Source organism: Protomyctophum parallelum, assembly GCF_964188405.1.
Source record: "Protomyctophum parallelum genome assembly, chromosome: 2".
NCBI classification, from domain to species: domain Eukaryota; kingdom Metazoa; phylum Chordata; class Actinopteri; order Myctophiformes; family Myctophidae; genus Protomyctophum; species Protomyctophum parallelum.
The window spans coordinates 27,029,183-27,053,295 of record NC_139699.1 but is presented as its reverse complement, the minus strand read 5'-3'; the positions used below and the strand labels follow the sequence as shown (position 1 = coordinate 27,053,295).

Below are 24,113 nucleotides of genomic sequence, written 5' to 3'. Positions count from 1 at the left end.
TCCTTTACTTTTCCCTTGTGTGGCTATGAACACCCATATGGTAATGTATGCTGATGACACAACTCTGTATAGTACTGCCCCTTCATTAAATGAGTTAGTGAGTAATTTAAATCTGGATCTTGAGAGGGTATCTAACTGGGTGAAAAATAACAAACTAGCACTGAATGTTGCCAAAACAAAAAGTATTGTTTTTGGCACCAGGCATATGCTTATTGGTGACCCTCAGCTGCACCTATCAATGTCCGGTATACCAATAGAACAGGTTAAGAAAACTAAACTGCTTGTTGTTCTACTGGACAGTGAATTGTCATGGTCGGATCATATTGATGGCATTGTAACTAAGATGGGTAGAGGTATAGCCATGGTCAGGAAGTGCTCCACATACTTGACATCCTCAGTCATGGGTCAAGTGATACAGTCATTGGTGTTTTGTCACCTTTATTATTGTCCTGTTGTATGGTCAGCGGCGACTCAAGCAGACCTGAACAAACTACAACTTGTTCAGAACCGAGCTGCTAGACTGGCACTTCATTGTTCTACTCGCACAAATATTGAATATATATATGCATAAACGCCTGTCCTGGTTATCTGTCAAAAACAAACTCCATTGCAGTGTCCTCATGTTTGTTAGAAACACAATTTCTAATCAAACACCAATTACCTTTTCAAACAGTTATTAAAATCGAGTGACAGACATAATCATAACACCAGAATTGCAAGCCTCGTTCATTTATCACTCCCTGCCCCAAAAACGAACCTCATTAAACAAACAGTTATGTATCGATCAATATCATTTTGGAACATGTTACCACCTCACATTAATATAACACAACATAAATTATCTTTCAAATATGCTTTAAAGGAACACTTGCTACAGCTGACCACATGACCATAATGTTATTATCATTATGTTGCAATTAATTTTATAGAATAAATTGTTATTATGTATTTTCATGAATTTACCTTTGTTGAATGTATTTGTAATTACTGTATGTATTTTTTGTATGTATTTTATATGGACCCCAGGAAGATTAGCTGTCGCCACGGCGTCAGCTAATGGGGATCCATTCAATAAACAATAAACAATAAACAATACACAAGGTGCCTACTTTACTATTCCCAAAAGAATATTTTCTGAATCTGGACGCAGGTCATTCCACTACAAAGCCCCATTTGACTGGAACAATCTTCCTCTTTCACTCAGATCTGTGACCTCTCCTGGCCGCTTCAGGATTTCCTGGTATTCACACCTCAAAACAACCTGTTCATGCTACTAACACTGCCTGTACTACTGTTTATTTCTGACCTTTATACAAGTCACTGTACTGTACTATATTGTACTGTACTGTACTGTAAACCATTTATTTGTCTAAAAAGAGTTGGGGGATGGGGGAGTGGGTGGGAGAGGATGAGCAAGCTAACTATCTGTACATGTTTGTATTGTGTATTGTATACTGTCTATTGTGTAACGGCACTGTATTGTATAATGTTTTGCCTGTGTATTGGACCACCTCTAAAATGAGATGCTGCATCGGCAGGTGGTCTTAATGGACATATCTTTACATCCACAAGTGTTGATTTTTGCTTATGATGTCCTGCCGCAATTGACTGAAGACAAGTATGCAAATGTAGTTGGCCGACATAAAAAAGGCAACATCATGGCGAATGGCAGATAAGTAACGGGGTGACGTACTGTAGTCAGAAGATTAAAGCACACTCGACCAATGCTCGTTGTATTAAATGTGTCCCATGCAGGGTGCCCTCCTCCTCCGTACCTTCTCCATGATCCTGTCGATCTGGCGGTTCTGGGTGTCTATCTCCTGACCCATGTCCAGAGCCATGTGACGCAGGTTCCCGATGATCCCGCCCACCTGTTCCAGGTTGTCATCCATTTCTGTCTCCCGCGCGTCGTCTGTTACCCTGGCAACGCAAAGGAGCAGATGAAATTAACCATAGACATAAAGGCAGTACAAGAGAATGACAGCTTGGCACGCGTAACAGTAACTTTTGTAGAAGAGGCAAACTAATATTGTTTATGCCGTTTGCTTTGATTGAATGATTGATTGATTGAACACGTCACGTATTTGTATGATTTGATTTGTGTGTGTTCTAAATTAAAGTGTTAGTGTTGATTATCATGTATTATTTAATTATAGTAAAAAATTATACTAAAAAAGATAAAGAACAAGGGAAAAGAGACCTTTTTACAGTACAATGTTTCAAGTTTACACTGTACACATGTAAAATAAACAGCATAAACAATTATATTAGTTTGCCTCTTCTACAAAACCGTCGCGCGTGCCAAGCTGTCATTCTCTTGTATTATATCGTACTTGTATTATTTATTTATTTCCCACCACGGAGTAACCTCTTGGCAGACTATCCAACATATAGCATAGCTATCCACCTCGGAGGAAAGTCTGGTAAGGCCGGCAGTGTCGGTAGGCCAATCAGAGGCAGGCGGGGCGTATGCCCCTATGCTCGGACTTAGAATAGATATACGCCGCTGGTACATGTAGCCTACTTATTAAATAACCATAACTTGTTCAATTTTCAACCTATTTTCAAACAGCTTGGTTTGTTGTAAATGTCAGTCATGATACTGCATAAAATGAACCATCCTGAATCATAGCCACGTTGATAATTTTTGCAATAAACCAAACCGTAAATCTGACAAGATTACAGCGAGTTAAGAGCATTGTTGTTTGAGCAGATCACCAGCTATGCAGCTACCATAGAACATACCAGAAAGGTTGATCTAGCTTGTAGAATGGCTATTTTTGGTGAACGTTCCCCCCTCATAATAGAGATGCTAGGACTCGAGCGGCTAAACTTTAAGATAAGACAAGGCATATACAGTATAGTATATAGCAAGCACGTACACAGCACACACGCTACACACAGCTATTCATGCACACTCGTCCACAATCTCCCTTCTACACACCTGCGGATGAAGCCCCCACTGATGGCCATCTGTTCACGCTCATCCACAACACGGGCCCCTGGCTGACTGTTGACCACTCCATCCTGGTTTGCACCCCATGCCTGTCCCCCACCCTTAATCCTAACACACGGACAGGCAGTGTTATTAAACATCATACAATAATTTAAAAAAAGTAAAATGCATTCAGTACAATGCAACATACACAGGACATGTACTGTTCAGCCAATTTGCCTACCAAAGCAACACACCAGGCAACATAGGTTTTGAGACATGTACATGCAATTTAGTGCTATTGGTGAATAATTGATCAAGTGTGCTGATCAATTGAATTTGAGCAGGAAAAAGCTCACATTTGCTTGTGTCAGAAAGTAACTTTACTTCAAAAACATTTAGAAAGCACTTAGTTTAGCACTTGGAGAAAAAAAAGAAGGCTTCATTAAACCCTCTCCCACAAGCACATATAGACCAACATGAACACAAAGACGACAGACACAACGACAAGGTGACAAGCAACAAAGACACAATAGCATACAGTATAATCTCTCTTCCTCTCTCTCTCTCTCTCTCTCTCATGTTACACACGCACGCACGCACACACAAACACACAAACACACACGTCTCAGACACACACACACGCACACACACACACACACACACACACACACACACACACACACACACACAGGTTGGACTGACACAGAAGGAGGGGACATGTCCACACAGAGAAACAGAGAAGGGTAGAAATGTATAAAATCACACATGGAGGGGAACAGGACCAGAGCACAGTATCATTTTAAATTATCCTCAGTTCTACTGAGATAATAATAAACCCCCTCGGAGCGACTGCACAAAATCAATAACAACATACATCCCAAAGTGTACGGCATTGTGAAGATGAAAAAAAAAACATGGGTGATAATGGTGAGTACAGCCCTTCATTTCAACTGGATGGACAGCTTCATGTCAAAATAGCAGCGGAAAATAAATGTTCTGTGTTTATTTTCACCCGAGGTGGGGTACTAGATGGGGTTGGCCTTTTCCCACATGGAAACTCTACCACGAATGCCAGAAAGATTTCAAAGCCTTTCCTGGTGCACAGCATCTGCAATGTCCTGACCCCACATACTATCCAGTCCACCCATCCCGTGCTCCAAGCAGGTGAAAAAAAACAGCACAGTTTTTGAACCAGCTGCTACTTTAATGGAGTCTAATAGATCAGATGAACCTCACATAGCTCATCATGACTGGGAGTCACTAAGGTAGATCCAAGAGATGTAGAATAGACCAGAGGTTCTCAAATCCTTGTCCTGGGGACCCAGAATTCTGTTAATTTTCATTCTGTATTTCACCAGGTAGTCGCTCTAGTTTAGATCTGTGACAGCTTAGTTATTTTTCCCATGTCCTGAAAAGTAACAGATTTGGACATACAAAGCTTCCACTCAATGGCTATGAATTTGAATTCAAATATAGAATTGCACTATTGTCCCCAGGACGAGAGCTGGATAGTGGATACCACTGGAATAGACTTGAGGTAGGCAAACCTTACATAATCATTAGCTTTTTAATTATTTTATTTTTTACTTGTTTGGTCATTTTCATGAATTGCCATATAGTACACATATCCTTCTGTACAATTCACAAATTGTAAAAACAAAAACAAAAAACAAAACAAAATGAACGAAAAAGAAAAAGAAAGAAGAAAAAAGGTCAAAGCCAAAACGACAGCAAACTGCACACTGATGCCTGATTCATCCATGCACTAGTTTATAGACACTGTAAATGCATTAATGATTAACACACTCAGGCATCAATATAGTGTACTGTACCATCATCACAAGGTTTGTCAGCCTCAACCATTCATTCATAAAAGAACTGTGCTCAGACATGGCTGAGTGGCCATAGTTTGGCTGTTCACACGTACAACAGAGAGCATCATACAAGAGCGTGGCAAACTTGGCACAAGCTTTTTTGTCAGGAAGGAAGATGTGATAACATAATCTGTCTTTCTTTTCCCCTCTCCTCTTCCACCTCCTCAAGTATGAATCAAGAGCACAATGGCCACCATATGTTTACTGTACATGGTCAATGAGCCTACCGTTTCCTGTTAGATGCAATGTAATATTGTCGATATCGGACAGAAACCTTTCATCTCCATACTCATTTTTGTAAATGAATGCCCTACTTGATCATACTACAACATCACACAAAAGCATAAAATGTAGCGGATATACAAGCTTTTTGCAAAGCAATGCATTTTGAGCTTGTCGATCTCCTGCTTTTGCTGCTTTTGAATTTGAATCCTGAAAAGTAACAGTTTTGAACATATGACAATATGAGACAATATGGTTGTGGGTTGGGTTGCGATGTAATATACTATAAATTCTAGAATCAGAAAATGCATACACATACAAGTGGTGCGTGATTCTAGAGCTTGGGTTTTTAAAACGGAAGCATCCTATATTGTTTATGCAAAGTTGTTGACAAGTTGGCCCCGAACCTTGTATGATTAAGACTCTGAACAGGATGGTCCTGAAGGTATAGGCAAAGACACTGTATAGTTACATCCACATCAGAAGCTTTACCAGGGAAACGGATGTTTAAGGAGGTCTTGTTTAGTGTAAAAAAAAAAGAAAAGAAAAAGAAAATAGTCGCTTTTTCTTTCTGGCTTTGATTATACATTTCAGTTTGAGACTTAAACACTGACAGGGGGCCCTGGAAGATATTATTTAATAATATATATAATTAAATATTAACTTCATACATCATGTGACTTATGAAGTTAATATTTAATAATATATAATCTGTTATATTTAGTAATATAGGCAATCTACAAGCCCACAATACGCTGCAGTGCGACACATTGTGAGATAATCATCTATTTTTGGCAGTGTGCAACCAAGTATATAATATCAAGCCAAAGGGCCCAGCACTTTTTCTTTTAGCAAGATCCTAATTCAAGAGTGGCAGAAAACAGAACCTAAATGGAGAATCAATGTGGAAATACTGTTTAAATATCTGCGTTTTTCTAGAATCTATGAAGGGCATCGCTCGAATTCATTCTTTTTATATGTCAGCTGTTATGTGGCCACCTCAGAATGACATTGGTCTAAATAATATTTTTTTCGTTTTGTTTTAGCAAGGAGTCCAGTTTAATTATTGATTAAAACAGCACAGACACTAAAGAACCTCCTTAGACATTTCTTCGACCAAAAAACACGTTGTTTTTCAGGGTTATGTTCCTGGTGGAAAGATGCGTGTGAAATGGGCACACTGTTCTCCTGGAATACAAGGTTCAAGTTAGGCATAATGATTTGCAAATGTCTAGTTAGGGACTCATTTAGACCTGGGATATCAGGTGAAAACAATTAATTCCCTCATAGTAAAGACTGCGCCTCACCTCCAGCGCCTGGAGGTGAAAATCACCAAAGAAGTCTCCTTGTATTTACCAGACTCAAACCATGGCTGTTGTTGAGGTGAGGGAATGGCACACAGTTTCTTTTGCCAGGAAATATGGGCGACTGTGGGTCATGCCTATGTTCCCTCAGTCCTATATTATGTTCCTTCAGGTTAGGTTTAGGCTTGCGGTTAGCTTTAGGGTTGGTGTTAGTGTTAGTTATGAGGGAACACAGGGCTGAAGGAACATAGGTACGCTCCTGGTGACCATGGTTGTGCCAAAACATCCCCCAAAACAGCAGAAATTCCCTAATGTTTCCTTGCGACATGAGGTACAGTACATGTAGGGTAAACATGGTTTGTGCTATGTTTTGGCTAGAGCCAGACAGATTAATCAAATCTCCTTCATTTATAAAGTCCACTTGGGAGATCTTCATGTTTGCGTAACTGGAATTACATTGGTGAATTCTGGTAAGATTCAACAATGTTAGTGCAGTATGAGGCGACTGACAGGAGATCCGGAGAGAAAGGGGTTATACAGTAGGAAAGGAAACACTGTGACCCGAATGCTGCTTCCCAGCCTGGAAGAGAATAATTTCTCATCTCACAGAGGAATGAAGGGCTCTGAATGGCAGCCATAGAGGTTGGAATCAGTGAATGATGTGGACTGTTGTGCAATGTGTGTTATAGTAGTGGTTCTCAACCTTTTCAGGCCGTGACCCCCCAAAATAATCATATTTGAACTGGGGACCACCCACCCCGACAAGCTCTCAATGTAGGAATTGAGGATTTTCCTTGACTCGGTAAATATTGTGAAAATAGCATCCTACAAGCTCAAAGGGAACACTTTTGTGTCTTTCTTACAAAAAGAAGGGGGGAAAAAAGAACAATCATGATTGAAAGGTTGAAAACCACTGTGTTATATAGTGTAGTGCGGCTCACAATCCGCATGCACACACATGCATGATGCAAGAATGAAAACAAGCATGTGGAGCCATGCACACGTATCTCCCCCCCAACACACACACACACACACACACACACACACACACACACACACCACACACACACACACACACACACACACACACACACACACACACACACACACACACACACACACACACACAGTGTTGGAGTGGACAGCATTAAGTTTGGCTGTGGGCCTGGCTCCCTCTCACCATGGATCACACCATGCTCTACTAGGAAGCAGGCAGACACATAGATAGAAAGGCAGGCCGAACGGGCACCATTGAAACACATGCAAGTCGGGCAAAACGCAGGCTTGCACCTACTTTTTACAGGGACATGAGCAAAGACCACATAAGCTTCCTAAATTGTTCAAATTCTTTTCTGCATCCTTCATGTCCTTATTGATCTGGTCCATCCCCTCCTCGATGCGCTCCAGTTGCTCTGATTACCAACACAATGTAATTTATCCACATCAAAAGAACGACAGCACGTGAGGAAGAGAAGAAGAAGAAGAAGAAGAAGAAGAAGAGGGAGAAAAGAGCAGGGTCGGAAAGGAAGACAAAGGAATTGGAGACAAAAAAAAAAGACATTGACTGTGACAAGAGACACATCAGACATCAACATCACCACCAAAAACCACCAGCACCACAGCACTGGACTGGACAGGCTGGAGCTCAGGGCTCCACCCCAAAGGTACCTACTTTTGGATACATGGGCATATCTGACCACAGCAGTTTCCTGCTGAGAAATCTTTTAAATCTTTCTCCGCTTCCTTCATGTTTGCATGCACCTGGTTCATGCCCTCTTCGACACGATCAAGTTGTTCTGGTGAGGACAAAGGCAATGAGAGTAGTGAAATGAATTTGGATTGGTTTGCTTTTTTGGGGAGGGGGTGGGGGGGTGGGCTGGGTTTGGTTGGGGTGTCTGGGGTCTGCTCAGTCTGCTGTGGTCTACAGCGCCACGATGCAAGTGTAGGCAAGGTCACTAAGGGCAAGGCAGTAAGCATTAAATAGGTGCCTGCGTGTGCGCGCACGCGCGTGTGTGTGTGTGCGTGTGTGTGTGTGTGTGTGTGTGTGTGTGCGTTTCTGGGATTGCGTCTTCTTGTTAAATAGCACACTGTTGCTTCTGTTGCCATTGTATCTCTCTTCCTGGGTAATTATATTCTAGGGAAAGTAGGCCTATTGAACTACCTTCTGTGAACAATAAGAATGAAGATAGAGACGGGGACAAAGTAAAGTGGAACAAGTAGAGTCCAGTAGCACTGCTATGCAGCAACTTTAGTGAAGGCTGTACCGTAGAAGCTATCCAGATGAACCACCACGTGTGCCAGATATGGGTCTAACGTGTGGTATTAGGAGAGGTTTTCCCCTGCTGGAGTTCCCCCGGCACACTACTACTCACAATCCTTAATTAGCCCTGCCCGCTAATCCTTGGCAGAGCGAGGGATTGGAGGAGAGGATGAATGTAGAGAGAGAGAGAGAGAGAGAGAGGCATGTTTATCACCTCCACCACACCTGCCTGTCCATAATGTATTCCTCTATGGATTATGGGACTACTTAAAGGTATATTCAGTGATTTCACTTAATTCAAATATCACTTATTTTTTTGTTTTGTTGTGATGATCCTCCCTACTATAGAGTGTGCTGGCCATATAAGGAGTTCCTCCCTGTCCCCAGTTAACCCCTGGGGGTCAAAAAACCTTAGGTTTCGTTTTTGACTCTCTATCCTGATTGGACGAAAGGCTGGGTCCCACAGCCAAAAACGAAACCTAAGGTTTTTTGAGTGAAATCACTGAATATACCTTTAAGTGGTCGTCACACAGCCAATCAGAGTGAGCGATGGGTAATAAGACCACTGGGTTGTACGGTTTCATATAACCACTTAAACCCCTATTCTCCAGGCCTATACTTGGTCCCCTCATTTTTCCCCCTCCTGGCCTCCTCTCCACCAAATGTCTTTGCTGATCTGCAAGCTCACAGCGTGACCCAACGCAGCAGGTAGGTAGGTTATTTGACACAGAAAGGTTTATACAATTCATTTTTAAATCCAAACCTTTGCCCCCAAGCTTGTATACTTAGCTGTTCAACCCCCAGTGTGCATGAGAAGTCATTTCACACAATGTGCTCACAAATTCAACCCTGCCTGGCATCAGAGTTATGCTTTATTTATTTATGATTATTTTGGTGGGCGGGTGTGGGACGCTGCAGCATCGGCAGAAAGCACAGACTTGGGTTATTGTTGAGTTGCTATGGTTACATAATTCTCCAATAATCCTACGATATTACATTTGATCTGCATTTCTGTGGAACCCTGTTGAATACGTAATGTAACACTGCCTTGTCTGTAGCTGAGTGTGAATAAAGCCTGATTTATACTTAAGTCATACCTTGTTTTGGAGGTCTTCAACAGGGGATCTAAGATCCCTAGGGGGTCCTCAGAGTCACTGCGGAGAGGCCATAAAGCTCACAAGTTACACCACCTTGCACTGCGAGGCATTGTGTTGTGAGCTTGTCGATCGGCAATTTCTCGGCAAAGACGTTTAGTGTAAAGGGGAAAAAAGAACAGACCAGGTACAGAGCCAAAGGTCAAGTTTACAAAGCATTGAGGTATGTGGTTAAATGTCTGTACAATACACATTGATTAACATTAATCCAACACTGATAGTTGCTTGTCAAACACATCTATGAAGCTATCTGTGAAAAAGTAGAATCTGCAACACAATGTTATGTTTGTAGTGGGGCTTGGCCTAAAAAACGTTGATAACGTTTAACGCCTTATTTTTGACTTAGTGCCATAAAAAAAGCAGATCAGGTATGATTAAAAGTTAAAACTGATCTAAATACAAGAGGGATTCGACTCAGGTCTGAGTCAAGGCATTGTGTCCCTCCCTAGTCCCTGGGTGGGATGAGTCAGTGCTGCATGAGATCATTCTAGCCCACACATTTTCAAAGTGCCACCAGGGGGCATCAGGGTGCCAATTGGAAAGGGTGGATCTTGTGTGTACGTGTATAGCTTGTTAAACTCTGACTCTAAACCTATCCTCACTGCTATCTATACTGTACAGTATCTATAGTCTTGAGCACAATGGCAATAAGCTCTTGATATGTACAAATATAGGGCTATCAGATACAGAATCAACTTTATTGTGTGGGTTCGCTTCGTGTCTCATCAGTACATGTAATTAATTTAATTATGTTTATGCATATATGCATTTCTTCAATATAGAAAACCTAATCATAATGTTAACTTAACCCCCCTGAATAATTAGAAATTACCTTTCTCTTCATCCTAACCTTTAAACCTAACGTTTGACACTCTACTAAGAGCGCACACACACACACACACACGCACGCACTTGGATCAAGGTGGGCGACGCAAATGGTGTGCCTCTTCACGCCATGTTTCTTGAGGCAGGAGGTAATCTATCAGAGCTGACTGAGGTGTAATTCAGGTCATCATGCACGGATGAGCGTAGACGTTAAGGTCTCATTACATTACATACCTACTGCTGGGACGGAAACAAAGGTCGTTCACCACTACATGAGAGCATACATTTTACATATGGATGTTGTTTGCGAGTGCATGTGTGTGTGTGTGTGTGTGTGTGTGTGTGTGTGTGTGTGTGTGTTTGCAGTGTTTGTCCGTGAGAGTGTGTGTGTGTGACTGTGTGTACAGCGTTGTATGTGCAAATCCATATGTGCATGATGTATAAGTGCATGTGGGTGTGTGCATGTGTATTTCTGATCATGCTTGCAGGTACTGTACAGTACGCAAGTCTGTGTGATAACGGAGGTGGAGAGCTAATTAATATACCAGCCTTTGCATCTCAGCAAGTCTGTATATGAAACAGCATAATTATATGCTGTAACCTATTTTTCAGAGCAGACGTCAGACAACAAGTTTTTTAAGTGGCCAGTGTTTTTCTGAGCCAATAGGGAATAGTAGGAAGGGACTCGTTTTGCTGACTCATTGGTTTTCTGATGTAAACTACCCAGCCTTCCATGCTTCACATCCCTGCGGACTATAGTAGTATATTCTCAGAGTAAGGACAGACACGAAGATTGATTGATGATTTGGCAATTCTTCTGTTTTTAACTTCAATGCCAGCGAAGCTCATTAAATTGTACCAAATCTAATAGATGTGACTTAGAGAGAGTGAAGGGGGCATGGAAGGGAGAGAGTGGGGGAGAAAGAAAGACGGTAGAGCTGAAAGACAAACTGAGAAGAAGAGAGAGAGACACACACATACGAGAGGGAATTACAGTATGTGTGTGTGTGTGGGGGGGGGACTCATAAAAATACAGAATGACAGAAAGACAGATTGAGATGTGGCGAGAGAGAGAGGAGAGGAAGTCATGGGGCAGAGGTGATGTGCTGAGATGCTGGAGTAATTTGACTCTGTGAATTGATTGCTGCTGCGTGTTAACAGCAGGGAGTGGGCCGGATCCCACTCTGGGGACCGCAGGCAAGACGGACGGAAAGAAGCCAGAGACAGAGAAGAGAGAGGAGAGAATACTGTCTGTTCTGCCGACAGACCAGTTAGTTTGCTGGGTCACGCACGGGGAGAGGAGCAAGTCTTTGGTTGTACACGTCCATGCACGCATGCACGCACATACGCACAACCTCAAATGCTGCATTAAACCTCACCCCCAAACTCTGACTGCAACCCACCCCAACCTGAAACACTGCATCAAACCCCAACCTCAAACTGCTGCATCAAAACCTCACCCCTAAACTCTGTTATCAACCCTGTCTAACATACACACACGCGCACGTGCACGCGCACGCACACGCACATGCACACGCACACGCACACACACACACACACAAACACACACCTTCCTAATAACAGAAACCCGGTGTGCAGCAGGACCGCCTCAGTGTGGGAGAATTAAGCCGGTGATGCTGGCCACTGGCAGCTGCGGGATCTCTCTAGTCTAGCACAATGCATTCTGCAGAGTCAGTGGTCTTTCAACCTCACAGGCCAAACTACAGCAGGGGCCAGAACTTTGCACTGGCCTAATATGATCTATAAACAAACATGTCACTATCTATATACTGTGACTGATTCTGTGATTGTAAGGCTACAAATGTACAAAGGCGAAGGGCACAAATGCACTGGAAATAAATCAATGCTCTTTCATGGGGACCCGCACCCGCTTCTTTACTTCTGTAAACTTGTCATGTGACAATAAAACTCATGTGTCATGTGAAAATAAATCACATTCTCGCTAACCAAGACAGCAAACGGGTCAATGACATCTTGGGAAGGAGTTGACCAAACGTCAAAGTCAAACGTTTGACTGTACGTTTTTCTGAGAGAAGAGATTGCATTTACAGCTTCAAACAACAGAAGGCTGATCAGATGGCTCTGATGGCGCTGTTAAGCGTCTTGCTCAGGGACGTTAGATATGTAGCCTACAGTAATTTGTACCTGCACCTTTGTTTCTCACAGTATACCGTATATATTATTTTATTTTTTATTTCTTGTCCTACAAAATATAGTAGTATGTAGCCTATAGGTTTCTAGGATGTTGCACACTCTTTTGCGAAACAACATTTCGCTGCTTGTACGTTAGTGTACAAAGTACAAACATCTTGATTCTTGAAGCCGAGGGTTGAACTGCATTGCGACCTTTCGATTCTCAGACGTCCTCTCTACAGACTCAGGTATTTCTGTTTAAATTAAATGTTTACTAATTCAAGGCCTGAGCCAAAACCAAAGAACACTGAGAAAAGAGGATAAGGAAACTGTCCTCATTTCCTGTCCATGCTTAAAATGTCAAATTCAACCTACTTGTTTTGCCTCTTTTCTGTTTCAATCCAGTGCACTCAGGTGCACTGGATTGACAGGTAACTCCTCTGTTACCTGCCTATAGGCACCGGTACTGTAGCCTACCTCCTTTATTAGATTACCCACTTACTACCCACTGTTTCATTACATTGATACTCTGTTACACTGCATACGCCAACTCCTCTGTTCCAACTAACTACATTTTTTATTAATAATTATAAACATAAATCAATGCTATTGAATACCCTTTATGTCTGTTTGTTGGTTAAAACAATATTGAAACCTACAATGAAAAGTATTAGTCGACGAAAATCTCCAACTCCAACTCCAAATGAAAAATGAACATTTTGGGGTTAGGTGGTTTCTTCCAGACAGCAGCAGCGGTGGCCGTACGGTTTGCGGAGCGGTCTTGATATCGGAAGGTCGCTAGTTCGTATCCCCGGACCGGCACGTTAAAATTACCACCGCTGAAGTGCCCTTGGACAAGACATTGAACCCCTACCATGAAATGTTCTATGAGCAGGGCCTGGCTGTAAACAAGTTCTTGAGCTTAGTCCAGTTACCCTGGGTAAACATAGTACCTTTCCTTTCCTTTATATAGTAATTCCTCTGTTCCATTACATACTAACCCCTCTGCACCATTAATTAATACTAACCCCTCTGCTCCATTACATACTAATCCCTCTGTTCCATAACTTCCATTACATACTAACCCCTCTGCTCCATTACATACTAACCCCTCTGTTCCATAACTTCCATTACATACTAACCCCTCTGCTCCATTACATACTAACCCCTCTGTTCCATAACTTCCATTACATACTAACCCCTCTGCTCCATTACATACTAACCCCTCTGTTCCATAACTTCCATTACATACTAAGCCCTCTGCTCCATTACATACTAACCCCTGTGTTCCATTACATACTACAGGTCCATTCGGCTCCATGTGCACAGCCTCTGATGTTAACGTAACAGCAAGGATGTGACTGTGTGTGAAGGGTCAACGTACAACGGTTGACACAACGGTTGTACTGGAGTGGATGGAGAGTGAATGAGAGTGGGGCGTGTTTGTCGTTACCAGTCAAAATGATCATGGTGTCCCTCCTCGCTAAAGAGGACGGCGCTAAAGGTATCTATCACTGTGTGACCCCTGACCCCGTGGTCGATCAGGGGGGAAATGATTCCCCATGGTAACCATGGGAACCAGGTTTTCAATGACAGAGCAGATGAAGAAGCAGAGGTTAGAAGCATTGATCGGGTTAATGCAAGATCTAAACTTAGCTCAAAGAATTTTAGAATGCATCATACATGCCAAAAAATACCTGTAAGTCATGTAGTAACAAGCTACTGTATATAAAGGTGCCGGTAAATCATAATGTATACTTTTATAAATAATAATATAGTTGCAGTATGTGCAATTGTAACGCATTAGCATTACTAAGAACCAGGCATAGCTTAGGGAGGCGAAGAGGTTGGCAAGCTTCTTACAGTAGCCAAATAAACATCTACCGGTACATTCAATAGCCTACTGTGTGGCTGGGTTTCATTAGAGATTTAATGAAATAGTACATTTGTAAAATACTAGGCAATTTTAACAACTTAAACCCCAGTATCTGTATTGCCGATCGATAAGCTCACAAAACGCTGCGCTGCGACGGCACGCGTTGCCACGCGCTGTGAGCTTATTGATCCCTACGATAACAGAAAACAGAACATACACTATAGCCCCGAGGGACTCTGATCAAATTATGGGTTTTAAGTGGTTAATATAGGATGAACCTTTTCAAACAGAATTTAGGCGTATTATGGGACATGCCGATTTGTCTTTAGCTTGCAAAGCATAGAATATCAGCGATAATGCACTGCAGGGAAACAAAGTGCTGAAAGAATAGTAGTAGTAGTAGTAGTAGTAGTAGTAGTAGTAGTAGTAGTAGTAGTAGAGGCCGGGGTGGAAGCTCTGTCTCTACTGACTTACCTCCCTGCTCATCCAACATGACCAGAGTCCTGATACCAGCATCTTTACTCTAATACAGACAGACAGACAGACAGACAGACAGACAGACAGACAGACAGACAGACAGACAGACAGACAGACAGACAGACAGACAGACAGACAGACAGACAGACAGACAGACAGACAGACAGACAGACAGACAGACAGACAGACAGACAGACAGACAGACAGACAGACAGACGCCCAGACAGACAGTGGGAGGAGAGGGGAGCCCAGGAAGAAGAAATTGAGGAAGGGGAAAAGAGAAGGAAAAAAAAGATGACAGATCAGTAAACAGACCAAGAACAGAACAGAACAGAACAGAACAGAACAGTCAGAGCAGCAAACAGAGCTGTGTGTGTCAAATTGTCATCTGAAAATCATCTTTTTTCTTCTTTTTCTTTCTGGGGAGCGATTGATCTTGTCTTATGCTCTTCTAGACCCAGCTAGCACAGCACACTAGCACAGAGCGCGTCATCTATTATGGATTGCATTCGAAGAGTGCGAGTATTATTAATATGCTCATTAGCTGGCATCAAAGTTAGTGGAAAAACACATATTCTGTCTCAATAGGCCTCTCATTCAATGCTTCTCAGTGTCATGACACAAGTACTGTATTGATATTTATTTATTTAGGAGTCAGTAGGGAAAAGTAGGGAGGGAATAATTTCTATTATATTTGAACCATATAGCTATATAGCTAGCTTATTGTGGGTGATGTCATAATAACAGGCAAATATTCATTGAAAATAGATTTGATGGAAATATCAGATCTACAAACTTCTGTGAGCTTGTAGATTGGCCATTGGCCAAGTACAGACCCTAGGCCTAGGGGACACCAGCACTCGCCATAAACACAATTAGGTGTGGCGCTCCACCTCAGCAATCGATCTCCATGCAGGGTCTAGTGCATTGTGAACGGATAGCCTCCTGCACTCTGGCTGACTACTCTGACCTACTAATGAGCACCAGGGCAACATGAAAACTACAATGCTGAGATATCAAAAACGTTATGATACTGTACGTATCTCTGTTTCATCCCCATGTATTGTGCAATTAAGTATAATAATACAAATACATTGAATATAGATGTGTTTTGGGTGTAACTCCCGGATATTTCAGACTAATTGTTCAGTCAGTCATTTATAATGCGGAGGCATGTCAGATGGCGGATCGACTAATATTCATATAACTTACCAGTAGTTTATTATTATAATAATTATTTTGTTTTTACTATTTTGTTTGTCTTGTCCTTTTGATTTGAGTTTTGTGTCTACAGTATTTGTCTTTGTGAAAGTCTTTCTTATTGTTGTTTTTTGTTCAGATTGTGGAAAAAATTATAATATTTGTTTTGTCCCTAAGAATTGTGACAACACAATAGCAAAGAAATAAGAAGTATTCTAAGCATTTGCAACCACCTACTGAAACATTTATTGACCGGACTCTTTTGACAAGATTGCAATGACAATAGTATTTGAAATTAAAAAAATGTGCAGAGACAGACAGACAGTTTGTTGTGACCATCACTTAATTAATCCATTCTTATAATCAATCAAATTATTGATATCTGCTGTCTTTTTCATCCATTCCAATAATATTTCATTTCACTTTGTAGCAATGTTTTGTCATTTGTCACTTGAAATATTGATTGTGTGTTAAGTGAGTGAGTGGATAAATCACTATTGAGTGAAACAAATCTGTAAATGGTAAAACATTATATTCCTTGCTTATCGCGCACGCACGCACGCACGCACGCACGCACGAGGGGAACTACTCTGAGGGGAACATTATCTGAAAATACAACTCGTAGGTAGATCGGCTAAGAGGTTTGGTGTAGAGGGTGGGAAAAAAACAGAACAAGTACAAGTTTTTTAGTATAGAGTGTTTAAGTTAAGTCGTCTGAAAATACAATCCAACACAAGGCTACACAACGACAGTGCTGTCAAATAAGTCTATGAAGCTATCTATTAAGTCTATGAAAAAGTTTAATCTGCAACACAATGTTATACAATAGGTTGTGAGGGTCCTTGCTTCATCTAGAGCCCTGTGTGTTACACTAATGGCATTAACAACTGTAATGGCTCCACGCAACAGCAACACATTTCAACCTTGTCCCCTGAAGCACTGTTAATGCCTAAAGGCCATTAATGTTCTGCATCAGTTAATTTGTATCAAACTGTGGTTTGACCTTCTCTCCAGGACGAGTGATAGACAGAACAGTGTGCTCGGAGCCTCTAAACAAGCAGAGCGATATGACTGTTTGTATTAATCAAATTGACTGGGAAAACATATGCCAGCGGCCATGTGTCTGTATCAGATGTCTGGCATGTAATCTGTTGAAAAAGATAATGTAAACACTCATGTTGACAGACTGATGGCACGCACACACACACACACACACACACACACACACACACACACACACACACACACACACACACACACACACACACACACACACACACACACACACACACACACACACACACACACACACACACACACACACACACACACACACTTTTCTTTAAAGCAATAGGTGGCCCACTCTGGTACCACAAATCTGAGCCCACATCCGGGTGGCTCGACCAATGGGCTTGACTCATGGGCGGGTAGTTTGTGACGTAATGCAGAGTATCCATCTAACCCGTAATGTAGATAAAGAGATCGGTTCTGACTTCCCTGCATTCCAATGACAAACAACATTTTACTGACTGAATGGAGGCAACTGATCTCTGGTGATGTCCTTCACATTCTCCCTCTCTAACCCCTCCCCTCTCTCTCTCTCTCTCTCTCTCTCTTGCATCTCTCTGTATATCTCTGATTTATACTCCTCTCTTCTCTCTTCTCTCTCTTCCTCCCTCTTCCTATACTTGTCTTTATGGCCCGCAACGGAGCGGTCAGCCCTTAATTATAAGCACAAAATGTCGGTCGGCCCAGTTGGCCTAACGACAAACTAGCCAATCACAGATCAATCTCACCAAGGCGTTTGTGCAGGTGTGTGTTGAAGCATCATGTAGCAAAAGCCTGTAAAATGGAGGATAATCAAATCCACTCTGGTAGGGCAAATTTGGGCTCACATCCGGGTGGCTGGACTGACTCATGCCACCACGGGCATGAGGGTAGCTTGTGATGTAGGACGCATAGGCCCTCATTTATCAATCGAGTGTAAAATCTGCCACAGATTCGAGTGCAGGTTTCGTAGTACACCCACGTCGCCACGGCATTTATAAAGTGATCGCAAACAGCGGATCTTTCCTTAATTTTGTTCTCACGTTAATAAATGTCACGGCTGAATTTGATCTGGCACGCCCTAAGAAATCAAGCCTCGCCCTCGTTTTTGCGACATGAACAACGGCAATACGTTTCCTGAAACCATGGTTACATGAAAAAATAGGTTTCTCCCGTGCCTTGCTGCTCGCCTCACCCCCCTCTCTCATACACACGCACAGCACGCTCACGCAACTTGCAAGCCCAACTAACTGGTGTGTTGTTAAACAAATAAAGAACGAACACCTGCATGAATTAAATAAAGCGTGCGTGCGGGGGGTGAGGCGGGCAGCAAGGGAAGCGAAGCGAGAGGAGAAACAGACAACTAAATAAAGTTGTAGGCCTACCCTGTGACAGGGTAGGCCTACAACTTTATTTAATTCATGCAGGGTCCCTGTCTGTTTCCCTCTCACCTCGCTTGCCTTGCTGTCATGCACGCACGCACCTACATGACACATTAAATAAAGCTGTCTGTTTCTCCTCTCGCTTCGCTTCCCCCTCACCCCCCGCACGCACCACGCACATATCGCTATTTGCAACTTTAACTGTGTGTTGTTAGTTGTATATTAAATTATTAAAGTATTTTTAAGTTAATATACAACAAGATATATTAGTGAACGAAAACCTGAACCTGTGAACCATAATTAAATAACAAATAGGCACACACACGCTGCTGTTTTGCAGGTGCTCCTCCTGTCCTGTCTGTCTGTCTGTCTGTCTCTCTCTATCACAGTGTTCCGTCCGTGACCAACTGACCATGCACGTTCCGACGTTCGCCAGTCTATTTAGATTGCCTCGCAGTCGTTAGTCACTGTTATATGAATGTGCAGCCAAAACCATAGCCTCATGTGGCTGGTGCATGGGCTGGCTGGGTAATATACCTATATCTCCGATGCAGTTCCCACTTGCGCTGGGAGCCTGGCACGGTACATTTGGCATTCGAGCGACGCGTCGGGTTTATTATATTGCACATACCGTAAGAAAGACATCGGCCTTCATGCTGTAGATTAGGCTACAGTAGGCTATACCTGCACGTTGGGACTCTCCGCAGCTGAGCTGCAGCAGCTGCTGCACTATACTCTCCAACGTCCCGTCATGGAAATATTTCAGCACAGACAGCCCAAATCGTCGCATGTATGCGCTCATGCAAAACACTGTTTAAATGGCTTAAGCATCTCTTGCAACATTGTTTTTAATTGCGCGATTTTATCTCCTACTAATTTCATATGACACATGTATTACTTAACATTTTTATTTATTTATTTTTTACATGTAGCCCATATACATTATACATACCTTTTATATAAACATTTTAGGAGTGAATACATATATGTTTTGATGCCTGTGACAGCCTCTCAGCAGTTCAGACAAGGCTGCTCCGCTTGTGTAAAACAGAAAAACAGCGTACGCCAGCTCGCGACCAGACGTGACTATTTGTCCTACTCAAGTTCAATTTCAAGCTTTGCCGGAAATGTTAAATGCCGAAAATGTCGGTAATTTCAGCGTGCGCCCATATTTTGGCGTACGCACGGTTGATAAATGAGGGCCATAAAGCCTAAGGACACTGCTGTGCATGCTCTATACGGGCTGGAGGAGAGAGAGATATATATACTGTACGTCTGGGGGAGCATGAGCTGTGTGAGCAACATTCATTGAAATGATTGGGGACAGGGTTTTAATTTCACTCTAGTTCTTATATAGCTCAATAAGTGCAGGGCCTGCTGTGAAGTTTGTCGGATCGCGGTTTCCTCCCAAAATCCCCATGTACATGTGACAGACCAGACAGACAGATAGACACAGACAGCCTGTCAGGTGATAAGAAGCGGCCTGTTCACTTCACTCCTCATGCATTGACGGAAGCATGAGCTCAGTTCTGGGCTCTCCCCAGGTTGACAAAGGGAGAGTAGCACCCAGGATTACATTTTAGGCAATTGGCACTGGGTGAAAAATGGGTTATTGGGAAATTTAGGAGACAAAAAAAAGTAGCAGATCCGCAAACTCGTTTCGAGCTTGTAGATCTGCTACTTGCTTTTGAATTTGAATCCTGAAAAGTAAAGTAAGGGCAGTGTTGGACATGTGAGGTTTCCACCGACAAAGACAATAAAGGAAGACAAAGAACCGTGAAGCACACAGAGCATGCAGTCCACTGACAGTAACTCCTCAGCAGATTGCAATTGATTTTTCTATCACCGTGGTTACAGTGTTGTCTCCTAAACCTGGAGATCTATTCTAACTGGGTTACAGTGAAGATGACCTCACCACCACACCCCTCCAACACATGACCTCCCACTGCTCTCTGTTATTGGTCAATCCCAATGCCAAAGCCATCATGTGATACTCGTGAATCACATGACTAGGCAGGTTGGTTTCAAGTGTTCTTAAAAAAAAAGATGATTGATCAGTTGATTGGTGTATTGACAAAAACGATTGATTCATTCATATATTGCTGACTGGTATCACGTTTCTGCAATAGTTGTGATCTTTATACTACAGATTATACATGGGTAGGGATTGGGAAGTGCAGTGCAGGCGAAGCACATTGGGACAAAATGTCCTTTCGGTACAGGGTTGTACGACATAGAATAACCTTCCTTGGCCATAAGAGATTGTCATAATCAATCTTGCACTTTATTTGACAACGTATACAGTAGTACTTGAAAGTAATAGCCTACTGCTGCATACTAGCCAACTCACTTTAGTATGCAAATACTGTATACACTATATATTGCCCTAAACACAACGGAATATAATTAGCGTTCCTCATTACACTCACATTTTGTGTAGAACAGCAGTTTAAAGGAATTATCGCACGAAAAATAAACTGAGTTTGAAAGTTAAATCAACTGAATTACCGTTTGTTGTTTAGAAAGACTTTTCCTGGGGGCATCTGGGAGCTTTGCAGTGCAATAATGCAAAGCGTGCATCTAACATAATGTAGATTGATAGTCTGACTGACTGACTCCCTGCATTCCAATCAACATTTCACGGACTGAATGGTTTCTATGAGGACAACTGGTGATGTCCTGCACACTGTAGAATAGATGGAATAACAACTCAGATGCCTTTACATTTAAGTACAAAATTGTATTTGCATCGAGATAATATACTTACAGTACCAAAAGTGAAAGTACTCATAATGCAAAATGTCTCATTTCACTTTCATTTTGAAAGTGGCAGATCTATAAATTCAAGTTTGTTGTGAACTGCTACTTTCAAATGGTGGTTAATGTACAGTATGTTTTGTAATAATAATAATCTAAACTTTTGCTTCTGAGATGTAATAGTGGAGTAAAAGTATTGAATCTCGGGAATGCTCCAGTAAAGTAAAAGTACCTCAAATTGTACTTAAATAAGTACAGTACTTGAGTACATATACGTCATTACTTTCCACCACTGAAACATCAACATTTTACTGACATGATATCTGGTGATGTCCTTCACATGCTCTCCCCTGCCATATCCCTCTCTATCCATCCCCCCGCCCTCTCTCTCTCTGTGTTCCGTCTCTGATTTACACTCTCTCTCCCTCTCCCTATACTTGTCTTTATTGGCCTGCCCGCAACAGAGTGGTCAGGCCTTAAAGGCACAGTGAAACGGAAATGGTGAACAACATGAAAATGGTGTTTCCACATGAAACACCGGTCTGAAGTTTCTGAACCAATCAGAGCGTCGCATCCCTTCAGGCGATGGGACGGTAGCTAGGGACGTTAGCTATGCTATGAGCAACAGCGTGGTATGTGTTTGTTTATAAATCAGATGGTCGGCCAGCTACACCAGTTTACTGTTATGTGGCTTATTTCTACCCTATAATGTTTTCGGATACATATTTTAGCGTGATGATTAAGTTGAAACCGAGTAATACACTGTCTGGATGTTATATTGAATGGTAATAAAAACGGAGGATTTCTGTAATCAGTAGCAGCTGTGCTGGATGGACGCGCAAATATGGGAAATGAAACGGGTGAGCTTCATTGTTATTGGCTTTTATCGATGTGTATCTCTACACGTCATCACGCAGCACGTTTTCGTTTTAATAAATAAATAATACAATCGTTTTTATGGACCTTTGATATAAAAACACACAGAAATGAGAAATTTCAATTTTTTTTGGCATCCATTGTTAGGTATGCCCATATAATGACCACGGATATGGTCTAAAAGTGTGAAAAACGTCTTTTTCATTTCACTGCACCTTTAATAATGAGCACAAAATGTCTCCGGTTGGCCCAGTTGGCCTAACAACAAACTATCCAATCGCAGAGAAATCTCAGGCATGTTGCTTGTGAAGCTCAACTGGGAATATATTTGTGCGCCGAGTCGCCGACAATCTTTGACAGTCACCAAGGAGTTTGTGGAGGTGTATGCTGAGGCATTATGTAGTACAAGCCTGTAAAATGGAGGATAAACAAATCCTTCAGGAGGAGTTGCTTTTATTAGAGCCGATGGACTCGCCTATTGCTGTTTTCTTCTGTACATTCCACATGTCTTACCCTGCTATACTGAAAGTCCACTGGTTGAGCAGAGGGCTTGGATGGTTTAAAATTTTCAAAGCTCAGATTATTTTTTTATATTATTGTTTAGACTGATGCTAGGTTCTTGGTTTACCTGTGATCCTAGATTACTGAGGCACTACACTGTCTCTCTGCATTTCATACTGTATATGAGGCACTACACTGTCTCTCTGCATTTCATCTACTGTATATGAGGCACTACACTGTCTCTCTGCATTTCATCTACTGTATATGAAGCACTACACTGTCTCTCTGCATTTCATCTACTGTATGTGATCCTAGATTACTGAGGCACTACACTGTCTGTCTGCATTTCATCTACTGTATATGAGGCACTACACTGTCTCTCTGCATTTCATCTACTGTATGTGATCCTAGATTACTGAGGCACTACACTGTCTCTCTGCATTTCATCTACTGTATGTGATCCTAGATTACTGAGGCACTACACTGTCTCTCTGCATTTCATCTACTGTATGTGATCCTAGATTACTGAGGCACTACACTGTCTCTCTGCATTTCATCTACTGTATATGAGGCACTACACTGTCTCTCTGCATTTCATCTACTGTATATGAAGCACTACACTGTCTCTCTGCATTTCATCTACTGTATGTGATCCTAGATTACTGAGGCACTACACTGTCTGTCTGCATTTCATCTACTGTATGTGATCCTAGATTACTGAGGCACTACACTGTCTGTCTGCATTTCATCTACTGTATGTGATCCTAGATTACTGAGGCACTACAACTACACTGTCTCTCTGCATTTCATATACTGTATGTGATCCTAGATTACTGAGGCACTACACTGTCTGTCTGCATTTCATCTACTGTATGTGATCCTAGATTACTGAGGCACTACAACTACACTGTCTCTCTGCATTTCATCTACTGTATGTGATCCTAGATTACTGAGGCACTACAACTACACTGTCTCTCTGCATTTCATATACTGTATGTGATCCTAGATTACTGAGGCACTACACTGTCTCTCTGCATTTCATCTACTGTATGTGATCCTAGATTACTGAGGCACTACACTGTCTCTCTGCATTTCATATACTGTATGTGATCCTAGATTACTGAGGCACTACACTGTCTCTCTGCATTTCATATACTGTATGTGATCCTAGATTACTGAGGCACTACAACTACACTGTCTCTCTGCATTTCATCTACTGTATGTGATCCTACTGTATGTGATCCTAGATTACTGAGGCACTACACT

At 42.0% G+C, this 24,113-nt stretch overlaps 1 protein-coding gene across 2 annotated transcripts in view; it reads right to left on the bottom strand.

The window, feature by feature from the left end:
• LOC310855104 (synaptosomal-associated protein 25-B-like) overlaps positions 1–24,113 on the bottom strand; it is a 68,076-nt gene that overhangs the window by 4,068 nt on the left and 39,895 nt on the right. The window contains exons 4-7 of one of the 2 annotated variants that reach the window (XM_083759993.1): positions 15,082–15,130; positions 8,011–8,134; positions 2,945–3,064; positions 1,776–1,920 (exon numbers count right to left, since the gene is read on the bottom strand). In XM_083759993.1, the coding sequence (XP_083616119.1) occupies positions 1,776–1,920; positions 2,945–3,064; positions 8,011–8,134; positions 15,082–15,130 (438 nt within the window). Of the gene's footprint in view, positions 1–1,775; positions 1,921–2,944; positions 3,065–7,632; positions 7,751–8,010; positions 8,135–15,081; positions 15,131–24,113 lie in introns of both variants that reach the window. The other variant, XM_083759994.1, reaches the window with a different exon arrangement.